At 28.4% G+C, this 22,915-nt stretch overlaps 1 protein-coding gene across 1 annotated transcript; it reads right to left on the bottom strand.

Annotated features, from left to right (window-relative positions):
• Positions 1-11,937: 11,937 nt before the first annotated feature.
• Positions 11,938-12,860, bottom strand: LOC150031907 (E3 ubiquitin-protein ligase RHA2B-like). The gene has a single exon (XM_090308501.1). The coding sequence runs from the start codon at positions 12,719-12,721 to the stop codon at positions 12,263-12,265; it is 459 nt and encodes a 152-aa protein (XP_090164627.1). The 5' UTR covers positions 12,722-12,860; the 3' UTR covers positions 11,938-12,262.
• Between the last annotated feature and the right edge of the window lie 10,055 nt (positions 12,861-22,915).

Here is a 22,915-nt window from a genome sequence, read left to right on the forward strand (position 1 = left end):
GATAATTTTCCCATGGGGCTGGGAACGGGGGGACGCCCTTCCGCACCGCCCCGTCTCTATTGCCAACCCTACCTCCCATTGAGTATTTTATAACCTAGGGTTTAGTTTACTTAGAAAAAACACGGCTAAGGAATTTAATTAACTGACTTTTTAGGTTTGCCCAAGAGTAAATTTTACCTTGGATAGTTAAACAACTTTTGATTATCATCCATTAAACTCTTTAACGGAGTCTTTGACCAACTGTCGCATGCTTGCAGAAAATCTATCTAATTCACCTTTCCAAGTAGGGTCCCAGGTAGGGGTGTTCCGTTTCCGTCAGTTTAAAAACCTCAGCCTAGACAGAACCCATCTTAGACAAAAGGTCCCTTATAGATAGATTTAAAATAACTTTAATCTTTTATGCCAATCAATTTAATCCTATTAAACCGATTTAAAAAGATTAAACTAAGTTACTAATCTCATTAGAACCTTTGAACTTAGGTCTATCTCAATCCTATTTTAAAACTCTTTTAAAACCATGAGTTCACCCGAAGTCCGCATGTAACTCTTTCTTATCGATTTTAGTTCTAATTTCCTTTATAACACTTATAATAGAAACAACCAAAACCACAACGCAAGGCTAAACACATAAAAGGCATTCATAACTTTTATAAACAGCCTAAGTGTCATGCTCAATGCATTATTCATTCATTGCTACCTTTTTATATAACACTTATACAAACAAGTAATGAACCAAGCAAAACTTGCTTCCACACACCCTTATACTATAACGCTTATAATAAAAGGATGATGCATGAATATGCTTACTGCATGCAAATATAACTTTTATATTTCATGATGCATGTGCATGTTTTCACGTAATTTCTTCATGCTAGATTATAACACTTATAATACATGATGCATGAATAATTGCACAACCTAAGTAGGTTTTAAATCTATATGTCAAACACTTTGCCATATAAATACCATACACCACATGCATAAAAAACAAATGTTGATGAACCGGGTAAATTTGCCTCAAAATCCTCAAAAAACAAGCTAACTATTACAAAACCAAGGAGTCTTTGGTTCAAACAAACGAACCAGGTCTTGAACCGTCCGGGTGAAGCAACGCATCTCCACTGATTGTGCACCAAACACCCTGCGATCATCTACACGAAAAAAAAAACGTTTTGCTCAATCATGTACCTACACTTCCAGAGTTAAACGATCGTGTACCTTTTACTATGTGATGAAGCACGAGGTACGCGATCGTTTAGCGCACCGTGCACAATGCAAGCCTTATACGATGTCTAAACGACTACGATGTGATGAAACATAATCGTCTAAACGATCACTGAGTGAGCGCCTTGGTATTGTATACCGCGTGATCGTGTAGTCAGTGACTATGTGATGAGCATGCTAACTACACGATCGTTTAGCACGCGTCTTCTTCTAAACGATAAGCATCATATTTTGCGTGATTTAGTTTGAGCAACGGATCCTGACGTGATACATCTTCGTACTACGATCGTCTACCTCCAGCGTCTCTACCATCGGGGAAACAACACTATACGATTGAATAAACGATTTACCTCGTCGTTCACGATCGTATAGAAAAATCTACACGATCGTTTACCTGAGGCTACACGACACGCCAACTCTTGGTCTTCTTCTTCGCTGAGAACCACATCTTCATGCTTTGAAACTTCCTCACGAACAACTCGACTAACTCAAACACTTTGAATTACAGCCTCGATAACATGTTAATTACGCCCAAAACATAGGGGCTCTTACAAATTAACACTTTGTAGTTTAAAGAAAGCTTTTAACAGAGACAATTAAACCCGAAAAAATTCATCAACGCCATCCATAAACGCATTTAACAATTAAATGCAATGCAGAAAACCTACCACGACTGTAAAAGAAGTTCAAAACAGATGTGAAATTTGGAATATCAGAACAACCTGGCTCTGATACCAATTGAAGATAATCGAACATGAGGATTTCTCTGAGTAGCTGAAGGATCGTTCCAATTTTCAATCGTCTATGAACAATACAATTACAATCACAAACGAAAACAACAGGCTATGCACAAAACAGAAATTACAACATGCTTTACTAAACGATCAAGGGAAAGAATTAACCATACCTTTAAAGATTCATCTTCAAGATCCCTCGATCACGACTGCTCGTTCGCAGCAAGACGAAGACCACGAACGCTCGAACACTTTGACCACTACACTTCACGACCCACAACAATCTCGAACACAATGAATCGCCTCCACAGAACCTCGACTAGTGTCGAGTTGAGTATGACACCACCAACAGGTTACCTTGGTATTCTCGATGTGAGAATCCAAAGTGTAGCTCTGTGTTGACTTGGTTAGAGTATGAGATCGGAGGAGAACAATTATGTAAATAATTGAGCAAGTGGGAGATGTCAAAGCCTATCGTATAGGACGATGCCCAATCGTTTAACAAAAGCTATGTGATCGTTTAGTTCATCGACCAGCTGAGAGTCTATCGTATAGAAACTCTCCACGATCGTATAGTCTCTCCAAGCTGTTGTTTAGTAAATCTTATTTACTTAGACAACCTTTCCGTGAGTAATTTCTAAGATTAGAAATCTCAAATCTTACTAAAATTAGGAAAACATTTTTCCTTTTATCTCACGGTTACCATGAAACCACTAATAACCTCCCACTCAATTGATTATTAGAGAAAAATAGATAATTATCCAATAATTAATATTATTTTAAATATATATAATAACCAACTTACCATACTATATTTATAACCTATAGTTTTAATATTTGATTTCATAAAACATATAAACCATAGCTCTTTTTCTATTCCATGGCACTTAATGTAAATCTCATTTACATTAACCCTCCACTAGATGTATCTCATACATCATACCGATTATATCATATATAATCAAATTACCTCTTATCAATTTGAACATTTCAAATCAACACCAAGAACTGATCCTCAACTTGAATCTATTGAGCTACCAAGGGGACCTTATGGACCTGTAGCTCGAAGCCTCAATGGTACGTGAATAACTGACTAAACACTTTAGTCACAGGATCCACCATCCGTTAACTGTCATGCACAACACTAAAGACTGACAACTGAACTCTTCTTACTACAGATATATTATGTCCATCTTAATCAATCAACGGTGCGATAACCCTTCACAGATCATTCGTAAGTACAGCTCGGCCAATAACCGTTATGCCCTTGTAGTTACATCTAACTTCTTAAGTACCACTAATCTCTCTAATGAACATAAGTCATAGTCCTACAATGACTGAGTCCTCTCTTCCAAAGAGAAGTTGTGACCACTATGTTCAAGCCCCGGAATTAGCCCTTAAAGGAGCAATCTATCTACTTACCCCTGCTTCGGGAAAGGAGTGAATTCTATCTTGTTAACTGAGTTCCCAGCTCCCAAATCAGACAAGTCCCCAAAAAGATAGGCATGTTGAGTTGGCAATCTGGCCACTCTCACCCATAATAATCAAATGACTGCCTTCAAAGGCAGGAGTTCCCAAAACAGTAAGGATTAAGGTCATGTCACCTATGGTCGTTTAGGTGAGATGTAAGTCTTCAGTATCAACGACGTTATATACAGAAACGAATCATCTCGTGGTCCGGTCTTATACAAACTCTTTGTATAGGACACCCCCGCTCACATGTCTCCACATGAATGGTCAGGATTTACCATCTGTAGTAGTTTACAACACTTGCAAACCTCTACAAAGCGGGCCATATCCATAGTGTCACCAGGATCAGGTATCCCACCATAATTCTTATACTACAAATCTATTTAGGTCATCACTTAAGACATGATCTACTTGTATATCTCATAAACATGCTTAAGTTTACCTATGATAACCATGGAGCTTTGTTTATTGGATATGAGTAAATGCTAGAATGAAATAACTTTTATTTTATTCAGAACAATATGTATATTACAAACTACGAGACTCTGGAGAATTATGACACTAATCCCAACAGGGTTTAAATAAATGAAAATTTTATGGGTTGGATTAGTTCATGAGTTTACCTAATATAACCCAAACCAACCTGAATTTATTACTAACTTTAAAATATTTTTTTATTACTTATAACATAATTATTTATACATATATTGATTTTAATTTTATTTAATTTCAATATTTTTTGAATAATTTATTCTTCAACAACTCTTAAAAATAGTTTCTTTGTACTTTAGAAAGAAAATTTTCACTATATAAATTGAAATTGAATTGTTAATCTTAATTCAATATATGAAAATAATTAAATTAGATTTTTACATATTTACGTTTTACTTCTTTTTAAAACGAAATTTTAAATAAATGACTCGATTAATCCAAACCAACCCAACCAAATATTTCATAGTTGGGTTGGGTTGGGTTCATTTTTTAATAAGGTTAATTTGGGTTGGAGAAATTTACAACCGGAACAATTGAATTGAGTCTAAAAAATCTTTCAACCCAACCCATGAACACCCCTAGAATCTTAATAGCTATAATTATTTTTAATTCTTTTAAGTTAATTCATAGACTTGTTGGTTTCAAAAAAAAAAAAAAGACATTGACAATAAAGACGCAAAGTGAATATTTAGTGAAAAATGGAAAGTATAAATCCTGAAAATCTAGAGACCAAATTCGCAACAAAACTCAAATCTTAAAGATAAAATTGTAATATTTTGAAATTTAGGGATTAATTTGAAACCAAACTCAAAACTAAGGGACAAAATAACTTTTTTTTGAAATCTAGGGATTCAATAGAAATTAGACTCAAAATCTATGGAGCAAAATTGTATTTTTTTTATATTCATTTGTCTTATGTATTATTAGTATTTATATAGTGATTTTTAATAATATTATTCTTTTAGTACAATAGAGACTAGGAAGATTAGAACCACATACTTCATGATCACTAACACATATATAGATGTCCTTGAGTTATGCTCTCTTTAATAGTAACATTTTTTCTTTACCCTTGGGCCAACTATGGTACTAAATTTCCATTGACATGTCAACATTTTCAATAAGTCGTAAGAAAATGTATAAAACATAAGCAACATAATAACATTAATGTAAAGAAAATATAAATAATAAACATGTTAACTTGTTTAAAAAGATATAAAAGATTTATTTACTAATTTAAATATAGTGTTTTTTTTTTTGTTTTATAACTTTTCCACAAATATCCATTTGAGATCGACATTTTTTTTCAATATTTCCATCGACGTTTTTGTAAAATTGTTGAGACCTCGACATTTATGTTGACATCAACATTTTGAACCTTAGGACCAACACATGTATATCCAATTCCACTGGACGTGAACTTAGAAATTTTCGTAATTGGATAGTAGTTATTACTTTTAATCTTAAATTTGGCTACCAATATTAGATTATATGTACGACTCCAAACATAATTATTAAGTCAAATTATAAATATAGTCTTTGAATTTTAAAGTATGTATCTATTTGGTCACTAAAATTTAGAAAGTGTCTAATTAGGCCTTCAACTTTTAAATTTGTTTTTAATAGGTTTATGAAATTTTTATTGGTTCACCAGACATAAATTTGATTTTATGTTTTTTTTTTTAAATTGAATTTTATGTTTGGTGGAACTTCAAATTTTTTATTTCATATCCTAGTAGATTCGTCGACTTAAAAAAAAATTGAAGATATCAAGGACTAAATTTTTAAACTCAAGAATATATAAAGATCAAATAGACATAAATCATAATTCAGTGTAATTATTAATAAAGACAAGCTAAAGTGACTTTTAAAATTCTATTTGATAATCATTTAATTTTTTCTTAATTTTTTTAAGTTTATAAATAATTTTACTGTAAGTTCTTATCCATATAAATAATTTTATATGTTACAGAGTCTAAAGAGTGATTTAGTTACACATATTTTTGTTGCTCTTCATTCAAAAATGATTTCCATTAATTATAAATATATTTGGGGGAAAAATTATACTTTTGGGGGCTTGAGGTTGATGTCTCTTTGGTACTTAAAATTTCAAAATAGACACTTAGATCCCGTTTCATAACCATTTAGTTTTTAGTTTATATTTTCCAAAATTAAGTTTATTTCATCTACATTACTTATAATAATTTGCATATTTGTCAAGTACAATAGTTGAATTTTTAGCCAAATTTCAAAAATAAAAACAAAATTTGGAAAGCTATTTTTTAAGTTCTCAAATTTTGACTTGATTTTTTAAACCATTGGTGAAAGGTAGATAACAAAAAAAGAAATTTGGAGGTGGAAGTAGTGTCCATAGGCTTAATTTTCAAAAATAAAAACAAAAAACAAAATAATTATTAAATGGGACCTTAATTTTACCTATTCATAATGTAATTGATGACACTATTACTTAACCAGATTTCTATTTAAGAAATATCGAAACAAGGTTAAGTTTTAGATATTTACTTGTTTTTTTTTTTTTTTTTTTTTTTTTTTTTTTTTTTTTAATTTTAATGTAGGTGTTTAAAGGGTAAAACTCTTTCAAAGGCATTTCGTTATTGTGAAATTTGAATATTTTGTTTGAAAATGTGTTTTGTCTTTTTTTTTTTTTTTCACAAAATAAAAAATAAAAAAGATTGGGGTTAGCTATTTTTCCCAAAAGCAAATAAATGTTTCTTATATGGGCTTTTGTTGGGCTTAACTCGATCCAATTCCAAACAAACACCATAGTGGGCCTCGCCCCATTAACCAACGTTGTCATTATTTGACATTAACTCATTAATTTTCATTGTTCTTTTCTTTCTTTTCCCTTTGAAAATAAAGAAAAATTCAATGACACATCGCTTTAAGTATGTCATCAGTGGGGCTACAACTGCAAAATTGAATTATAATTTTGATCATTATGCTATTACAAGTTTTCTAATCATGGTTATACCTTAATTAAACTTTATTAGACAATCTCTAAAACTTAATAGAAATCCGAATGTGTGACATTAATTTCAAATATATGCAAAGAGCTTCATGACGTGAAATATTCTATAAATGATGCCGGACTTTATACTAACACGAACTTCATGACGTGAAATCTTCCATTTTGCTTGTCAAATTAAATTGTTAGGTCTTAAACATTTAATCTATAGAAAAAGACACTTAATGTCTGATTATTTGAATTGAGTAATGAATAAGTTAAACACAATTAATTCTTAATGTTAAAGTTGTTTGGAAAGAGCTAAAAAAGCAAAGAAAGCACAAAAACAAAACAAAACAAAATTTTCTCCCAAATGGGCATTTTGGGTTTCCTTGTAACATTTTGCTTCTTAGTGCTTTGTTTTCCTTTTCTTCTTGGATAGGGATTGGTTGGAAGGACATCTTTCAAAAATGCCAAAAATTGAATAAAACTTTCATATAAATCAATTTCATTGATTTTGACTAACTTTGAACAATATGAAAATCCATCTAGTGGGAAAAAATGGCTTTAATCAATTTGAATTATTAAAAAAAAAGTCTTCAAAGTAGACCAATTGAAATTAACTTAATTGTTATTATTGGCCGATGTATGGTTATTATCAATTTGGAGGCGTTTGGTTTGCAAATTGATTGGTGATATTGAATTTTATAATACTAATTTTATTCTCCATTTGTGTTAATTATACAAATTTCCTTTTTTTTTTTTTTTCCCTTTCAATATACTAAACACTACACACCATATTCTCCATGACTATTCAAATTGCTAATTCTAGATGTGTAAGGACTAAAGAGTGAGGTGATATAAATATTAAATTTTAGGGAAAACATCGATTTATAGCCCTAAATTTTAGGATTATATCAATTAGAACTCTGGAACTAATCATTCTATCTATTCAAATCTTAAATTTTCATAAGTGGAACAATTTATTCATCCAAATCTTTTTTGACCGATATCGTATAAAACTTATAATTTGAATCAATTAAACTCCTAAATTTTCTTAAGTCAATCAATTTAGACCCTTCATTATCATAACTTTTGAGAATCATCCATGCACTAATTCTTAAACATTTGTAAACTTTTTCAAATGTCAATTCAACAGAATGGACAAATAGAGTTCGTGTTAAAAATTTTTAAACATAATTAAGATTAAGAGTCTAAATTGTTTCATTTAGGAAAATTTTGGGATTTAATTGATACAACTATAACTTTTATAAAATATTTTACCAAACACATCGTAATGGAGGGTGTAAATTTGGTATATTTACAAAGTTCATGTTTAGATTAATATAATTATTAATTCAGGATTTAGGGGTATAACTTGATATTTTCTCTAAAAGTTATTCTAGTTCTAAAACTTCTAAAACATGATAGTTGTTACAAAAATTTAGCTATGTTTTATTTAGGTTGCATTATACAAAATACTTTCAAACTTTGAAGTAGGTTACAACTATGTTTTCTATTTTGAAAAGTTTTTTTTTTTGTTTTTGAATTTTGTATTTTGTTTAAATTACAAAATATCTTTTTTTTTTCACCAAAAGAAAGCATAGAATCTGACGTGTGGCATCTATTGCATACATATTAGAAGACGTATGTAGTATTCTTTACGATTTGATAGAAGATTAAGATTACTATTGTCATTTGTTTCATTAAAATCGATAATCAATACATATTTATCACGTTAATTAATGTGAATCGGTGTTGTAAATGATGTCACATATGTCTTTTTTTAGACATTAGTTGTTGAATCAATATCAGCCATATTCCAAATTTAAGAGTGAAAATAAAACATTTTAGAATCGAATGAGATGAGCATATTTGAAACCTATCCTAAAGTTTAGGGATATTTAACCTTTTTTTTTAAAATTCAATAATATGAGGTGTAAAGTTTGAATCTATGATAGTTTTGGTCAAATGTCTTAATCAATTGATTTTTTCTAGTTATCAATCATTCGACGTTGAGATCTGGTGTCACAAACCAACCTTCTCTGAGATAGGAGGAATTGAGTTATTATCTAGGTTGAAGGGTTGTTTGGACACTGAGTATATAAAGTTTATATGTTTATATTTGGGGTGCATAATTATTTTGTTTGAGTTTGTATTTGTGGTGCTGAGTTGAATTCTGAAATCAAGAGTATTTGGTGCAGTTTTTTGTGACCTAAATAATTTCCTTTTCTAGTGATTTTTTTTTGGAATATTTCTATTAAATGATTCTACATTTTTTTTTTTTAAAAAAAAGTGTGGATTACTTTTTATTTTTTTTTTCTAGAAGTACACATGTATTGTTGGAAATTTTAAAAGAAAAGATTTAGGATTTACTTTTAGAGCATGCCTTTCAATTTTTATTTTATTAACTTTTTGTTTATAACCCTTCGATTTCACACATATTTTTACCAAAATTTTAATACTCAGTTGAGATTTCAACTTAAAACCTTCACATATATTTTACAATTTTACATGTAACCATTGTATTTGAGGTAGACAAAATACTTTTGTTTCATATAAACAACAAAATTACAATATACTTTCACATTAGTGTGGAATGTAGGAGAGTAATATGCACAAAAAAAGTATTAAAAAAGGGTTTAAGGGTTTTTATGGCATCTTATGCCAAATTGTAGGTTTTTATATTTGCATGCATGTTGATGTTGGGAATTCGATCAAAGTTTCACATTGGCTAGATAAGAGAAATCATGGGTATATAAGTGAAAACTACTATCAGCAATGGTATAAGACCTTTTGGATGAAACTGAGGGTACAACCATGAGAGTTTATGCTCGAAGTGGATAATATCGTACTATTATAGAGATATTTGGAGGTTTGTCTTTTTTTACAAATGATATCAGAGTGACAATAGGGTCCTCTCTTAGCCATGTTAGGTAGAATCCTCAGGTGCCCAACAAAGAAGTAGAAAGCCTTATAAGATGCAGTATTGGTGGTATCCATACGTGGTTAGCACCGAAGGTGGTAGTCTGTGGAGTTGGACACTGAAGGTGGTTTCTGGAGATGATTGTTGGAGGTGATCTTCATCGAAGGTGGTTGTCGAAGCATGGGAGTGGGCAATAGTTGCTAATGATTGTTGTAGTCAAAGTTGGGCATCAAAGATCATCACCGGAAGTGGTTGTTGGAGGTGGTCTTCGGAGCGTGTGGCCGAAGTTAGTCATCGACGGTGGTTGGTGGGTGGAGTTATTGGAAACATTGGAGAGAGGGAGAGGGGAAGAGGTGAAGATAGAGTTCCTCAATAAATGTGCAAACTTCAATAATAAACATTGTAGAAGTTGGAGTTGAGTTATTTTTCACCAACTTCACACTAACTTCACAAGTTGGTGGATCAAACATTGAGTTGAGCTTTTATCTCAACTCAACTCATATCAATGCCCAAAACGCTCCTTTATGGTTTTCTTACCTTTGATAATTATAGGGATGAGGATTGAATAATCGACTTTTGAAATGATAATTAACATCTTATTTATTGTGCTATGCTTAGATTGACAACCGGATTTATGTTCATGCCAAATATAGGTAAATAATTTATATATCCAAGTAATTATGTTATGGGAGTACATAGGATACGCAGGGATGGGTTGAGGGATTTCTTGGACCAATATGAAAATTCGAATTGGTTGGGTTGGCTACTCGAAAGACTTGAATAGGGTTCTCCAATCGACCCTTAAAATTCACGTTGGGTTGTTGAGTTATTATTATTATTTTATTAATTTAAAATACTTAAATTTATCTATAACTTATGACTAATAACTAAAATCTCATAAACTTCAAATGTTAAATACCAAATATCAGTGTTATATATAACAAAATTTAAGTAAAGATAAATATCGTAACAATTCTAAAAAGACATTAACAGTTCAACCTAAAGTTAAAATCCTGGAAAATTAAAACTTATAATATATATGTAATACAAGTTGGGTTGGATCAACTTGAAAAAAATTCTATTCAACCTAACACCCAACCCAACCTTACAAAATAGAATAAAAATAACACAACCTTACTCTTACAACTACATTGCCAATATGAACATAACTCTATTGGTATAAATTTGTACTATCGATTTTGAGATCAGAGATTCGATCTTCCACCTCACATAATGTTAAAAAAAAAACATCTACTTACCATAACATTTGATAACTAAGTGTGGTTATCTTTTAACTCTTTAACATTTGACTTCCGAGAAATTAACTTTCTACATTTTAGACATTCTAACTAATTAACTGACAAGATAAGCATAACTTAATTGACATAGTATTTGTATTATTAACATCGAGATCAGAGGTTCAATTCTCTTACTCATGTATTTAATCTAATGCCTTTACCAAAAAAAAAACTAATTACCTCAAAATGAACATCAATTTAAGATCTATATCTACATCCTCTCATTCAATTATTTTTTAAATAATTGATAAAGAGAAACATTAATACCTAGCAATTTGTCCTATATTTTAAACCCAACTCTCAAATAACACTTTTTGTTTTCGAAACAAATAATATTTTTTTTAATATATAAAAATATCTGGATCCCTGAGACATCTATATTTAATTCCGTTTAACAATTTTATATTGAAAATTCATTTTATTTACAATTAAAAAAATATATATACAAGCATCTCATTTTTTATAACAATCTTATCCACGTGGCAATAAAGCTTATCTTTTTTTAGGTCTAATGGACTTTTTAGTGAGGTACATCTATCCCACCTAATTGTCCAAATATAATTTTAGTTTGTCATGTAACAAATTCCTATTTATTTATTTATTAATATTTTGTTAGCATTGCTCTCTAAATTTAATTACAAAGGAAGGTTTTGCAACAACCAAGGAATAAGGCTTTTTACTTAATAAGCTTTCACATTGGCCGTCAAGCTTTTGTTCACACATGTTCTTCACTTGGATTCTAAATATTCACTGCATTTAATTATAAACAAAAATTACACAGAATCAACAAAATTAAACATTCAAAGAGTAATAATAAATAAACAAAGTAAAAAAAAAATACAAAATAACTCTATATTATTAAACACCATAGAATGTGCAAATTTTACAGCGGTAAATCTAAAAAAAAAAAAAAAAAAAAAAAAAAAAAAAAATCTGAGGATTCTTCAAAAAGAAAAAGGGGGCAGAAAGGTAAAAAAAAAAAAAAAAAAAAAAAGGCGCCCATGGTCAAAACTGCCATAAGATATATGATAAGAGACACCCCCTAAAAAATTGTAAAAAAAAAAAATGATATTCGGAAAAAAGGTTAAAAAAAAAAGCATCGGAATCATGAATGAAAAGGATTCGAACACGTGGCAGGCTTAGAGCCGTGAGATCATCGAAGAGAGAACCAAGCAATAACGTGGTCAGGGAGACGGAAGCGATGGCGGCGCGTGAGTGGAACGCGCTGGTCTAGAAGAAGAGGAGTGCGGCAGAGAGGGCAGTTGAAGTTGAGATGGTGAAGCCAGCCGTCAAGGCAGTCTTTGTGGAAGAGGTGGCGGCAGGGGAGGCGGCGGACGAGGTGGCCGGCGGAGAGAGGGGAGAGGCAGACGACGCAATCGGAGGCAGAGTGGGCGTTGTCGGAGGGAGAGAAGCGGTGGGAGAGGAGGCGATTAAGATGAAGGTGATGGGGGAGAGGGGAAATATCAGGGAGAGGGAGACGGTCGTCGGCGGCGGGAGATGCGGCGGAGAGGAAGGCGGAGCGGAGGAGGGAGAGGAAATTGGCGAGGAGAGAGAGGAAGAAGAGAGGGAGAGAGTGGTAGGAGAAATCGTTGAGTTGGGTTTGTAAACCCATGTTTTTTGTTTTTTGAAAATGGTAAAGTGTGTTGAGAAATTTGAGAGAAAGAGAGGATATAGAACGAGTTGGGGGAAAAGGGAATTGTGCTCATATGTGAGAGAGAGAGAAAGAGATGTGTGTGGGTTTTGTACCCATTATTATCAACTGGTAGCTACATTTATACTTTTTTTTTTTTTTTTTTTCAACAAATGGCGGATAAATCATAATTTCTTTTCGGTTAAATTATAAATTCTCGAAAATCGAAGTACGTGAACGTGTGCTAGGACATTGGACCTGTGGTTTATTGAATTTTCTTTTATTTTTACTAAAAAATCAAAAAATATCTTCTTTTTTTTTTTTTTTTTTTTTTTATCTTTTAAGTTTTGGATTTAATTTTTATTTGATATTATGATTTCAAAGTATTCATTTAAATTTCGTTGACTAATCATTTGATTTTTAGTTTTTTGTTTTTGAAAACTAAATTTATAGACACTATTTTTACTTTTAAATTTCTTTCTTTGTTATCTATTTTTTACGATTTAAAAAACTAAGTCAAATTTTAAAAATTTTAAAAAGTAGTTTTAAAAACTTGTCTTTGTTTTTAGAATTGGACTAAGAATTCAACAATTGTATTTAAGCAAATGTAAATTATGGTAAAAACTAAGAGGAAATAGGCTTAATTTTAAAAAACAAAAAATGAAATGATATCAAAGAGACCTTAATTCTTAAATTTTGAGTTTGGTTTCAATTTAGTCTCTAAGTTTCAAAATGTTACGGTTTTATTCTTGAGATTTGAGTTTTGTCCTTAATTTCAAGATTTTACATTTTCAACCTCAATTTTTCATTAAATACTCACTTTCATTCATGGACGTCAATTTCTATAGATTAATTAAAAATATTTATGAAGTGATTTTTTTTTAAAATAATGAAAAATAGCAAAACTTAATTAATCGTAATTCTTTTGATTATTCTTAATTTATTAACATAAATTAACACTCAAAATGAATAATGAGTATTTAGTGAAAAAAACAAGGTTAAAAATGTAAATATTGAAACATAGAAACCAAATTGAAACAAAACTCAAATGTAAAGATAAAATTGTAATATTTTAAAACTTATGAAATAAATTGAAACCAAACTCAAAACGTCAGGACTAAATATGTATTATTTTGAGACAAAATATAAACTAGACTTTTGAGACTAAATATAAACTAGACTTAAAATCTGGGGATTATTAAAAAAAAATTCAAAAAAAAAAAAAAACTGAACTTTTGAATCTGTCATACAAATTCCTGATATTTCAATTCTATATGAAGGAGGTGGTTCTTGAATGGTTAGTTTTGTGCCTACTATTAAAGTACTTAACAAATTTGATTTTTTTATATAAATAATTGATTTATTAGAGATAAATTCGAAATTGATGTCTAATGAAAAACTAATGGTGTGTTTGAAAGACACGTGAAATTTTAAAAAATTTAAAAATTCAAAGACTAAATTTGTGGTATTTATGGAACCAAACAAATATAAATCTCAAAGTTCATTTAAATTTAATTAAATTCATCAAATCTAAAAGACATGGATTAAATTTTGTATCTTGTAGGTTTATGAATTTAATGTCGAATAGGACAATGATATATTAAACACAAAATTAAAAGTTTAATTATTTATTATATATAAATTATAAAAAGTTTGGAGACTCATTAGAGGGTCCAAATACTTATTACAAACTTTTTAGAGTATGGAAACCTTGATATTTAGAAGCTACACTATATAATTTAACTTAATTTATATGATTAAGTTCAAAGATTGTGATTTGAATTTTAGAGTGTTGAATAAGTTTTTAAAGTATTTGAATATTTTCTGTCTAACAGATGAGCGAACTTCATAAAATTATGTAAATTTAAGTTACTAAAATTTTGTTTTCCAAAAAAAAAAAGAAAAAAAGTTGTACTAAAATGCTTTTAAATTTTAAGATAAGTATGAATTATGTCATTATTTAATTGTTTCATTTTGATTCTAATCTATAAAATTAAAATTTGTATTTTGTTTAGGATTGGCAAACTTCCTGCGGGCCTCGTCCGTTGATTGGGGATGGGGTCAAATCGGGAACTTTTTTAAGATCTCCGCCGGAGAAGGGACAGAGACGAAGAGAGTATTTCCGTCCCGATCCTAATCCCGATTAGATTTTAAAATAAAAATTTAATATATATATATATATATATATGTCATTATGTTTTGTTCACCTTCTTGTTTAAATGAAAATATGTTATTATGTTGTAAAAATAGAAGTTACAGTACATTGACATTTTAGTAGTGAGTTGTACCAAAAATCAAGTTTCCATTTGGTAATCAATTGGTTTTTTTATTTTTGAAACTAAGTCTATTTTCTCACAATTTCTAAAATGGTTTTCATTTTTCTTAGGTAAAAGAGTTGAGCTCTTAGTCAAATTTAAAAAACAAAACACAAGTTTTTAAAAATGAACTTTTTTAGTTTTCAAAATTTGATCTTGTTTTTTAAAATATTGAAAGAAAGTAGATAACAAAATAAAAAATTTAGAAGTAGAATGAGTATTTATATGTGTAATTTTCAAAAACTAAAAATTAAAAATTAAATAATTACAAGACATGACCTAAATGGTCAAGTTCAAAATATCGTCAATTATAATAGGAAGGAAAATTTGGAGGGTTAGAGTTTTAGTTAACATCACATTGTTTAGAAAGGGGAAGGCTAGAAAAGTTACATAACAGTACAAATAAGAGAAAATGCATTTTTGGGCACCTAAGTTAGGTTGCATTTGGGTCTCTAAAGCCCTATTTGGTAACCATTTGATTTTTAAAAATTAAGTTTATAAATACCATTTCTATGCATTAGTTTCTATGCTTTGTTGTCTATATTTTAGGAGCATTTTCAAAATCCAAGTCACTTTTCAAAAACTAGTTTTGTTTTTGAAATTTTGCTAAGAATTCAAATGTTTACCTAGTAAATATGAGAACCATGAATATAAAATTCGGAGAAAACACACACAAATTTTAAAAACAAAAACAAATAATGAAATGATTAACCACCATGCCTAAATTTTCAAATTGTGTAAAGCCATTACACCGACAAAACTCGAAGGAAATGGAGTTAAAAGAGAGAAATTAAAGTGTGTATTGGTTAGTAATCTAAACATGAAAAATTGAAAAACGAGGAATTCAAAGGAAAATAAAATCGTATTTCACATTTTCATTATTCGTGGACATGTATTTGATAGTAAATTTAGAAATTGGATTTCAGTTTTAAAAGTAGTGGAAAATATATTAATTGTAAATATAGCAATTATGTCTGAAGTATTAACAGATATAACACAATACAAAAGAATTTATAAACATAGTAAAATTCAAATTCAGCTCTCAGAATCCATTCGTGATAGATCATAAAAGTGCTATCTATTTCAATAATTAGGGTAATTACAATTGGTAGTACTTTAGAATTAAACATATAGCAATAGCTTTAAGGAATTGCAAATATAGCAAAATTTATTATTTATAAGATTCTATCAATGATATAGGCTATTATTAATCGGCTCTGAAAATCGAATTTAAATCTTGCTATATAATTACAAATTATTTTGCAATATATATTATATTTACTAATACTTTGAGCTTCACTGTTATATTTATAATTACCTTTCATTGTTATCAAGTGCTACCCATTTGCTTACCTATTCAGAAACCATTAGAAATAGTTCTACTTACCAACTGAAAATTAATGTTGAATCTCTCAACGTTTAATAACTACTTTTATCAATATATTTTTCTTATTAATTTGGTATATTTATAATATGTTATATTATGTTTACATCAAAGTTGGTATAATTTTTTAATGCAATTCTCCATTTTAGAATTTTATTTCAAAATCTAGATTAAAAAAATTATAAAAGGTAATCTTTTTTTTTAAAAAAAATTCACTATTTGAGTTTGAAATTCTAAGTTGCATAAATAGAATTTAAGCCCAAAATAATAGAATATGTAGTACAAGGATAAAATAATTGCATATATAGATCAAAAAATGGTAAAAGACTAAAAAACTCATGTTTAGCCACCATTTTTTTCGCTTCTTCTCGGTTTTCTCAAATTAAAAGCTATCACTGATAATCACTGATAGCTGCTATCAACTGCTATCACTGATAGCAGCTATCAGTGATGACCACTGATAGGTTCTATCAGCTGCTATCATTGATAACTTCTATTAATTGCTATCGATGATAGTTGCTATTAGCGATAGCTTTCAATTTTAGAAAAATTAATACAATCTTGAAATATTAACTTTTAATTTGTTATCAATTATTATTAGCTATCATTGATTCACTTTCATCAATTGGAATCAACGTTGAAATATTACTACTTAAGGCTATCAGTGACTATCAATGATGGATTTATAAATAGTGATCAACTTTAAAAGAAGACCAACAACTTTGATTACATAGTAGTTATCACTAATAATCTTTTATCATGGCTATCACTGATAGCAGCTATCAGTCATTATCACTGATAGACTTTGATAAATTAGAATCAACCTTGAAATATTAACACTTAAGGCTATTAATGATAGATTTCTATAACTGGTTATCACCTTTGAAAGAAACTCGATATATAGATATCACTTAAGTTTTATCACCGATATCACTAACATCACTCATATTGCGGTTATCAGTGATAGCTTCTTTCACTGATAACATCACTAATAAGATGCTATCGACGATCTCACTGATATCATGCTATCAGTGATAGTTCTCTATCACTGATAACATGCTATCAGTGGTAGCTTCTATCATCGATAACATGCTATTAGTATTAGCTCCTATCCATTGGAAACATGCTATTAGTAGTAGTTCTATCAATCATAACCACTGAACACCTTTTTACCCCTTTTTGTCCTTTCCAAATATTTATAAGTCTCTTTTCTTTTTGATAATAGCTTCTATCACTGATAAATATTCTATTAGTGATAACTTCCAGGCATTCCACTTACATTTTAGTTCGAGATTCAACTTTATTAATTAAATTCACTAAGTTGGCTATCATTGATAAATTTCTACAAGTGGCTATTAACTACGAAAATATAATCAAAGATTAAGCTATCAAAGATAGAAAATATTAGTGGCTACCACTGATAGACTTTCATTTGCTATTTATATTTATTATTTGTTATAATAATCAAACTTGATGATTGGCTTGTTGGTGTCAAGTCACTTATGAATTGAATACTTTCAAGTTATGCGTATGGAACTTAGCCTCATAATTCTTGTGAAAAAAAGGGGAAGAAGAAAAAATTCAAATAAAGGAAAGAAAATTTTTAAAAATAAGTGAAAGAGAAGAAGTAAAAACTGAAGAAAAAGAAAGAAAATTAAATAGGAAAAAAGGAAAAAAAATTTGGAAAAATGAAAGAAAAACTAAAAAAGAAAGAAGAAAGAGAAAGAGAAAAGCAAAAAATCGGAGAAAGACAAGAAAATAAAATAATAAAAAAAAGATAAAGGAAGAAGAAAAGTCGGAGAAATGGAAAAAAATAAAAATTAAAAAAAGAATAAGTAAGAGCTGAAGAAAGAAAGGAAAAAAAGAAGGAAATGAAGAAAATAAAAAAATAAAGGAAAATAAGCAAAAATCGGATAAAAGAAAGAATAAAATTAAAAAAAAAAATGAAGAATCAAAAACTAAGAAAGAAAATAAAATGAAAATAGGGAGGGAATAAGAAAAATCGAAGAAGCAAAAATAAAATAAAAAGACTAAAAAAAAGTTGTACAACAAAATAAGACAAGGGAGGGTGAAATTAGAAATTAAAAAAAAAATAATTTAAAGATTGAGTAGTCAACTCATCTATATTTATAAATATTTTTAAAATATAATATATTTTTAGATTTTTTTTCCTATTCTATCGTGCATTGCAAATATCCTTTAAAAAAATAAATTTGTCAAACAGATATCCCTAAAATCTATTCAGCTCGATATTAACATATCGAATAGAATCCGAATTTCAGGACAAATAATCCCTAAAATTCTCCCTAAGAATATATTGGTAAGAAAAGAAATTGTGGAAAGCCATAATGTCTTTGTTTTGTCTTTACTCTCTTCTTTGTTTGTGTCTTAACCCTAATTTAAAATAAAATTTAAAAAAAATTCTTAGACATTCTTTTTTGTTTTTTATATACAATTAATTGCAAAGAGGACCCAATTCTTTTTTTTTTTTTTTGGTTTAGATTGTGTTTGGTTTAACTTTCTAAGTGTTTACTTTTAAAAATAAATTCGTTTAAAACAAATTGAAATACTTAAAAATCATTCAAAATAGTTTTTGAAACATTTTCAAAATATATTTTAAATTGATTTTATTAAAAAAAATTAAATAAAAATAAATTTTCTAAAAAAACATTTTTTTAGTCGATTCAAATAAATCCTTATATACCCTCGGTGGATTTTGTTTTCCCTTCGATCAATATTTTATCCAAACTCTTTATATATGTATATATATTCATTTATTTATTTATAGAATTCCTTTTCATGTCACATTATCTCTATCTTCACTGTGAAAAAAAATTATGGTATAAATTAATCATGAAATAACTTTGTCAAAATTTACAAAATTTAATGAAAAGTTAGTTTACATATTACATTTTTTTTCTCGAAATTCTTATTAATTTATACCATACGTTTGTTTATAATTTATCAAAATGACATAAAAATATTTTTTTAATGCATTAAACTTGAGGTTAAGATTAAAATATTTATAATAAATTTAAAGTATAATTTGATGAAATTGAAAGCTGAGATTTATAATCGATAAAATTTAATAAATTTAGGGGTCAAATTTATTTATTTTTCATTATAATTATATTGGTTTTCTAATAATTTAGATTCCGTGTATGATTTTTTTTTTTAACTATTACATTTGTCTAATACTAAAAAAATAAAAGAAGTTGATGTGACACATGATTTTTTTAAGTATTAGAAAAAAGTTTACACAAAGGGAAAATGGATATAATTAAATATATACTATTTAGCCAAAATCTCATAGTTAGAAAAATTTATTGTTGTCGTATATAATATGATTGTCCGTAGATTAAAAAGTCTATATATTTCTTCTAGTTTAGTAGATTTGTCTGATCTCATACATTTAATAGTGCAACGCTATCAGCTATACTGTGACGATTTTCTTGAATATTTTTTCTCGATAGAGACATTCGAGAATCCGAACAAGGCTTTGACATCAAGAGGACCACGAAAACATGATCGAAGGACTTTGAGGGGACTAAATGTTCTTAGGAAGATAAAGATTTGCATGTGGTAGGCATGCTTAAATGCACTTCCAATATGTCTTAATCTCCACCAAAGGTGTCATCGTTGATTATACAACTTTTCCAAGCTGTGAACAAGAGAATGAAAACGAAATTCTTGAAATTTGGTGCTTGCAAGGGAAATGAAAAAAAAAATATATATATATATATATATATGGAGGTAACTTTTTTAATTAAAAATATTTATTTATTTTTAACTTTGGAAGCAACACGTGTTAGGCACCTAAACTTTTTAGAGATCATGCAAAATCTTGTTGAGCGTCGTTCTACGAGAATTCTTGATTAGTAAATGCTCACAATTATTATCATTCAATGCATAAAAAAAATTTCAACCCCTTGATGTTGTTGTGATCAACAATAATGTGGGTCTAAAGGCTATTGGGGAGATTTGAATGGTGACACCATGTTAGGAACGAAAAGTTTCAAAAAAAAATTTATTAGAAATGTAAATAAAAATAAGAACAAGATTTTAAGAATTATGTAGTGAAGAATGGATTATTGGAAGATGTACCATTGTACTGTCATTGTGAAAAATTGAAGATTTGCTGTGAAGTTGGAATAACCGTCGAAATCAAAGACGGAAGAACAATTGGAGACAAAAAGATAAATTTGGAGAATTCATGGTGATTATGTACATGAAAAATTGGAAGAAGGTTTAAACTACTAATACCATATTAGAAATGTAAATGAAAGAGAAAATTGGTTTAATCTTATTAACTTATCTTAAAAAAGTATATGTACATAAATTGATAATGTAAATAACAGACTTACATTATAAAACAGAAAATAACAGAATTTGTTATATCTAATAGGCTCAATAGAGTTTGTTTGAAGTATTGGGATTGGCCCTTTTTAAAGGTATTTTAAAAGCAATATAATTGAAACTTACTCACAATCTTTAACATTCTTTGATTCTTTTGGAATTTATTGACGGATAAGGATTCATAAATGGTACGTAAAGTTTTTTTTTTTTTTAACAAGTAAGATGCGTAGATCTGAAATTTTAACATCAAATAATTAACAATGATGTAGAGTTATATTTTACAAATTGGAATAAAATTTAAATAGGTAGTTTCTAATTTATTTAATTGAATAATCATTTGCATTGAGTGTGTTCTTTTTATTATTATATTCTATATACCATTATTGTTATCGTGGGAAAATGACTTTTGAAAAACACACCGTTTACACTTCGTGTTTCAAACTTATTCTTTCTTTCTTTTTTATTTTTTTCGTAAGATTCAAACTTATTCTTTCTTATTATTCAAATTAGTCGGTGTTTTTTTTTCTTGTTCGAGTAAATGCTTATTTAAAACATTTGAGTGACAATGACTTTTAATTATATTCTAATATCTCTTAAGCGTATTAAAATATGTTTATTATAAAAAAAATAAAATTTCTAGATTTAATATGAATATAGTTTAATTGATATATAAATACATTATGAAAATGGAAATATGATATTCAATCTTCTTCCTCATATAACCGTCAAAAAAGAAAAAAAATCAGCATACTATAATTTTGATTTATGTATAAAAATCGACGTATTAGTTATTGAAAAACAGAATACAAATAACAAAGGGAGTATTTTTTTTTTTTTCCTTTCTTTTCTTTTTTGAGAAATAACAAAGGAAGTTAGAGTAACAAAATAAAATATTCCATAACGATATTATATTAACCTTTTTACTCACTTTTGAATTAATTGTCTGACAATAATTTGATCCAATCAAATGTCATATGATTGGATTGAACCTCGGTATAAATTTTGTGCAATAAACATAAAAATGTGAAGTTATTAGTTAGTTTCTATATATGCTATATTTTAACAATTTCTTAAACTTTAGAATATATATATCGGAAAAAATCTCCTATTTCTACCGCAATGATAAATAGAAAAATAATAGAGAAATTAAAAAAAAGAAAATAATTAAAAAAAACTAAGAACGTAAGATTTTACATAGTAAACTCTCAAGTAGGAGAAAAACTACGGACTAAAAAAAATTTTAATGTAAAAATTTGCTACAATTACACAATAATTCTATCTTCCGATCCCAATTATAATAACACTCTCTCAAAACTATTGATTACTCACATATTTTCCCACTCTCAAATTAGACAATACAAAAGAAATTTAATCAAAGTTAGCACACTAAAATTAAAATGTTTCTAATTGTATAAGCATAGATAATATAGATTCCATTGAGTAACCATTTGATTTTTAAAAATTAACCACATTCTTCCACTTCTAGGTTTGTTTGTTTTGTTATCTATTTTCTATTAATGTTTTAAAAAAACTAAGCCAAATTTTGAAAACTAAAACAAGTATTTGTTTTTAAAATATATTTTTTCTTGTTTTAGAATTTGGTTAAGAATACAACTATTTTACTCACAATTATGAATATCATTGTGAAATTGAGAGGAAACAAATATAACTTTTAAAAATAAAAAAAACTAAGGGTATGTTTGGTAACCAATTGATTTTTTATTTTTGTTTTTGAAAATTAAGTCTATGGACATTACTTTTATCTCTAAAATTCTTCTTTTATTATCCATCTTTTACCGATGGTTTAAAAACCAAGTCAAATTTTGAAAACTAAAAGAAGTGACTTTTAAAAACTTGTTTTTGTTTTGGAATTTGACTAAAAATTCAACTACTGTATTTAAAAAAAATACAAACCATTATAAGAATTCAACTATTGAAATTCTTAAGATTATCCCAGATGGATGGACATTAAGATTCTTTTGTTTGTATTGCATTAATTTTGAAAGAGCCAGACATCCAAAGATACCAGACATCTTAAAATTCTTCTAATCTAGGCATCTTTATTCTAATTGAAATGATGGATTTTCAAGATTCCATATCCATAAAATTACAATTCTTATA

Source organism: Benincasa hispida, chromosome 12, assembly GCF_027475165.1.
Source record: "Benincasa hispida cultivar pf3 chromosome 12, pf3_genome.v1.1, whole genome shotgun sequence".
Classification (NCBI taxonomy): Eukaryota; Viridiplantae; Streptophyta; class Magnoliopsida; order Cucurbitales; family Cucurbitaceae; genus Benincasa; species Benincasa hispida.